The 3,209-nt window shown below is 31.3% G+C and overlaps 3 protein-coding genes across 3 annotated transcripts in view; 1 reads left to right on the plus strand and 2 right to left on the minus strand.

Moving 5' to 3' along the window:
* Positions 1-795, minus strand: part of LOC104767837 (DNA mismatch repair protein MSH7) — a 3,688-nt gene extending 2,893 nt beyond the window's left edge. Inside the window, exons 1-2 of the mRNA XM_010491809.2 lie at positions 282-795; positions 9-141 (exon numbers count right to left, since the gene is read on the minus strand). Coding sequence (XP_010490111.1) covers positions 9-141; positions 282-622 — 474 coding nt within the window. The 5' untranslated portion in view covers positions 623-795. The remainder of the gene's footprint in view (positions 1-8; positions 142-281) is intronic.
* Positions 1,030-1,779, plus strand: LOC104766378 (multiprotein-bridging factor 1c). The gene has a single exon (XM_010490256.2). It carries the CDS (start codon positions 1,253-1,255, stop codon positions 1,697-1,699), a length of 447 nt encoding a protein of 148 aa, XP_010488558.1. The 5' UTR covers positions 1,030-1,252; the 3' UTR covers positions 1,700-1,779.
* Positions 3,080-3,209, minus strand: part of LOC104767838 (aldehyde dehydrogenase family 2 member C4) — a 2,413-nt gene continuing 2,283 nt past the window's right edge. Inside the window, exon 4 of the mRNA XM_010491810.2 lies at positions 3,080-3,097. Within this exon, the coding sequence (XP_010490112.2) occupies positions 3,080-3,097 (18 nt within the window). The remainder of the gene's footprint in view (positions 3,098-3,209) is intronic.

Raw genomic sequence — 3,209 nt, forward strand, 5'->3', positions numbered from 1 at the left:
ATATCAGCTCTCCCACTGAAGCTAAAAGCATGGCTTCTTTCTTGAGACTGACCATTATTGGAACGAAATTCAGGAAAAACATTGTCATCCTTCTTCACACATACGGACGAATCATGAAGCGGAACAACATGTTCTCGGCTCCTGTAACATTTCAAACAATGATCCAAGGCAGTAATCAAAATCTCCACATTGACAAACACATTACAATACTACTATTTACAGAGGCAAAAGATCTCTCTCTAGCTAATGATTCAAAGATAAGAGAAAACGAAGATTAGTACCTTGCTCCAGAACAATCTCGATCATCGACCATCACAAACTTATGCATGATATTAGTGAACAGCGACGAAGCTCCACTTCCGGCGACGGATTCCGCCGCCTTAAATCCGGACGGCAAGACACGACGCGGAACCTTCTCCGGCGGAGTATCCGTTCCTTTAACCTCATCCACCGATTTCGATACAGCAGAGTGTACCGAAGCGTCACCTTTACCATCCCCTTCCTTCACAGTAAATCGCGATCCTCCTCCGTCGCCGCCGCCACTAGTAGCATTGCCGGAAACCAAACCCTGAGTACTCGACGGTTTTTGAAAGAAAGACAAAATCGATCTCTGACGCTGCATTTTGGAACTGTGTGCGAGAGAGAGAGAAAGCGAGAAACGATGTTTTGAGCTTAGAGACGTAATCGAGAAGGGGGTAAAGATTGGCGCCAAAATGTTTCGCCTCCCGTCGTAGAAATGGAAGAAACGTCACTCACTTCCTCAGGGCTACTTTTTTTTGTTAGACTGTTCACTCTTTGAAGCTTTGATGACCGTCTGATTCTCTTCTATTACTGTGTACCGTTGGATAGGCATTGATATTCGTGTCAATTCGGTTCGGTTATCACGAGACCCGAAATTAAATCACGATTCAACTATACCAAACAAAATGGTTTGGTTTTGATAAAATTTTGGTTAGCTAAATTACAGTTATTATAACTTATAAGAAAACCAACCAATCAGATAATTTGGTGTATCGGAATCCAACTTTGTTAATGCCACGTCATACGAATTACATCAAATAAGATGATGACACGTCAGCTCATCTCTTAATAACGTTCCAGAGACGAACATGGAGAAAGAAAAAAAGATGATCGAATTCTCCAGAAACTAATCTTCTTCGTCTATAAAAAATCTCACAATCCTCTCCTCATCTCATCATCATCATCATCTTCATCGTTCACCTTGTTCTACTTCTCAATCAGCGACGAAAAAATGCCGAGCAGATACCCAGGAGCAGTGACTCAAGACTGGGAACCAGTGGTTCTCCACAAATCAAAACAAAAGAGCCAAGACCTACGCGATCCAAAAGCGGTTAACGCGGCCTTAAGAAGCGGCGTAGCGGTTCAAACGGTTAAGAAATTCGATGCCGGTTCGAACAAAAAGGGGAAATCGACGGCGGTCCCGGTGATTAACACGAGGAAGCTTGAGGAAGAAACAGAGCCTGCGGCGATGGATCGTGTGAAAGCGGAGGTGAGGTTGATGATACAGAAGGCGAGATTGGAGAAGAAGATGTCGCAATCGGATCTGGCGAAACAGATCAATGAACGGATTCAGGTGGTTCAGGAATATGAGAATGGTAAAGCTGTTCCGAACCAAGCCGTGCTTGCGAAGATGGAGAAGGTTCTTGGTGTTAAACTTAGGGGCAAAACTGGGAAATGATTAAACGCTGTCGTTTTATTTTTTAGTATTTTGCTAATGTAAAAAAGTTATAAAAAAAAAAAAAAAAACTGTTGTTTTTGTTTGGTAATAAATGTAATCTTATTATATAAACCTTAGTTTTGAAAATTAGTAATTTATATAGTCGTGACATGTGTCAAGTATATCGATTATATTCTGATATTTGTGAAAAGAATATTTATTTAATAATTATTAGGAATATTAAAAAATTCTAAAAATATAAGGATTAGAATTAATATTTTTAAAAATATATATAAAACCAAAAGTAATATATTATATCACTAATTCTAATAGGAAATTTATATATTAAATTACTAATTTCAATAGAAAAATATGTGCAATTAATAAGAAAAATATTTGCAATTATTATTTATTATAATCATACAGTAAAAAAGAAATTTATACAGAAAAGTGAATAAAGTATAAAAAGGTTTAATGTGTTAAAATTTGTGATGCTGAAAAAAAAGTGTTAAAATTAGTTATTAACATAATATAAGAAAATAAGATAATCAAAATCATAAATTAATATAATTTCCTTAAGTTTTTCAATCTGTGAATGATTTGATAACATATTCAATATTATGTTATCATATAAGTTTTGGTTTTCAAAGTTAGTAACTCATGTGATTGCGACACATGTCAATATTAACAATTAAAGATTTTCTCATGTGTTATACAAAAACTTTATTTTATATATTTGTAAATTATAAGAAATTAAAAATTTAAACAATTTATGAAAGATGAAAGATAGTTCATATATATATATAGAAATAATACTAATTATAATTTTAAATTACTAATTCTATAAGAAAACGAATTAAGAAAATTATACAATTAATTACTATAATACCATAATTAAATAAATTATACTGTCAATTATTAATTCTAAAAGAAAAAGGATTGTAGATACTCAAATAATTTCTCTCATTATAACATCTTTGAATTTTTGATTAATTTATGATAACGTTAGTATAATTTTATATAAAATTAGTTAGACAAGTGGTAAAATTATTACGTATGAGATTACAAAATTCGAAACAAATATATTTAAGATATTGTTACTTTTTCAAATATGAGATAAAATTAGTTTTCAGTTATTTCTTTGAGAATTATGTTTTATTATTTTTTAGTTAAAAAAAATATTAAGTAATATATAAATTTGATATAATGCACATTTTTTTGATATGAAAATTATAAATGTTACTCATTGGGATTGAGTGCATATAATTAAAATATAATTTTATTATCATGTAATAATATACAAAGAAATTGTATTACAAGATGTAGTGTGAGTTTAAAAAATAAAATAAAATTAACATTTGAATATAACTTAAAATTTCACATATTTTTCTTATATCCGCGTTAATACGCGGGCTTAATCTAGTGAAAGTATAAACAACAGGATTATTATAGTTTGACACCAAAACTTTAAAAAAAAAAAAAAAAAAAAAAAAAAAAAAAAAAAAAAAAAAAAAAAAAAAAAAAAAAAAAA

Source organism: Camelina sativa, chromosome 19, assembly GCF_000633955.1.
Source record: "Camelina sativa cultivar DH55 chromosome 19, Cs, whole genome shotgun sequence".
Lineage (NCBI taxonomy): Eukaryota > Viridiplantae > Streptophyta > Magnoliopsida > Brassicales > Brassicaceae > Camelina > Camelina sativa.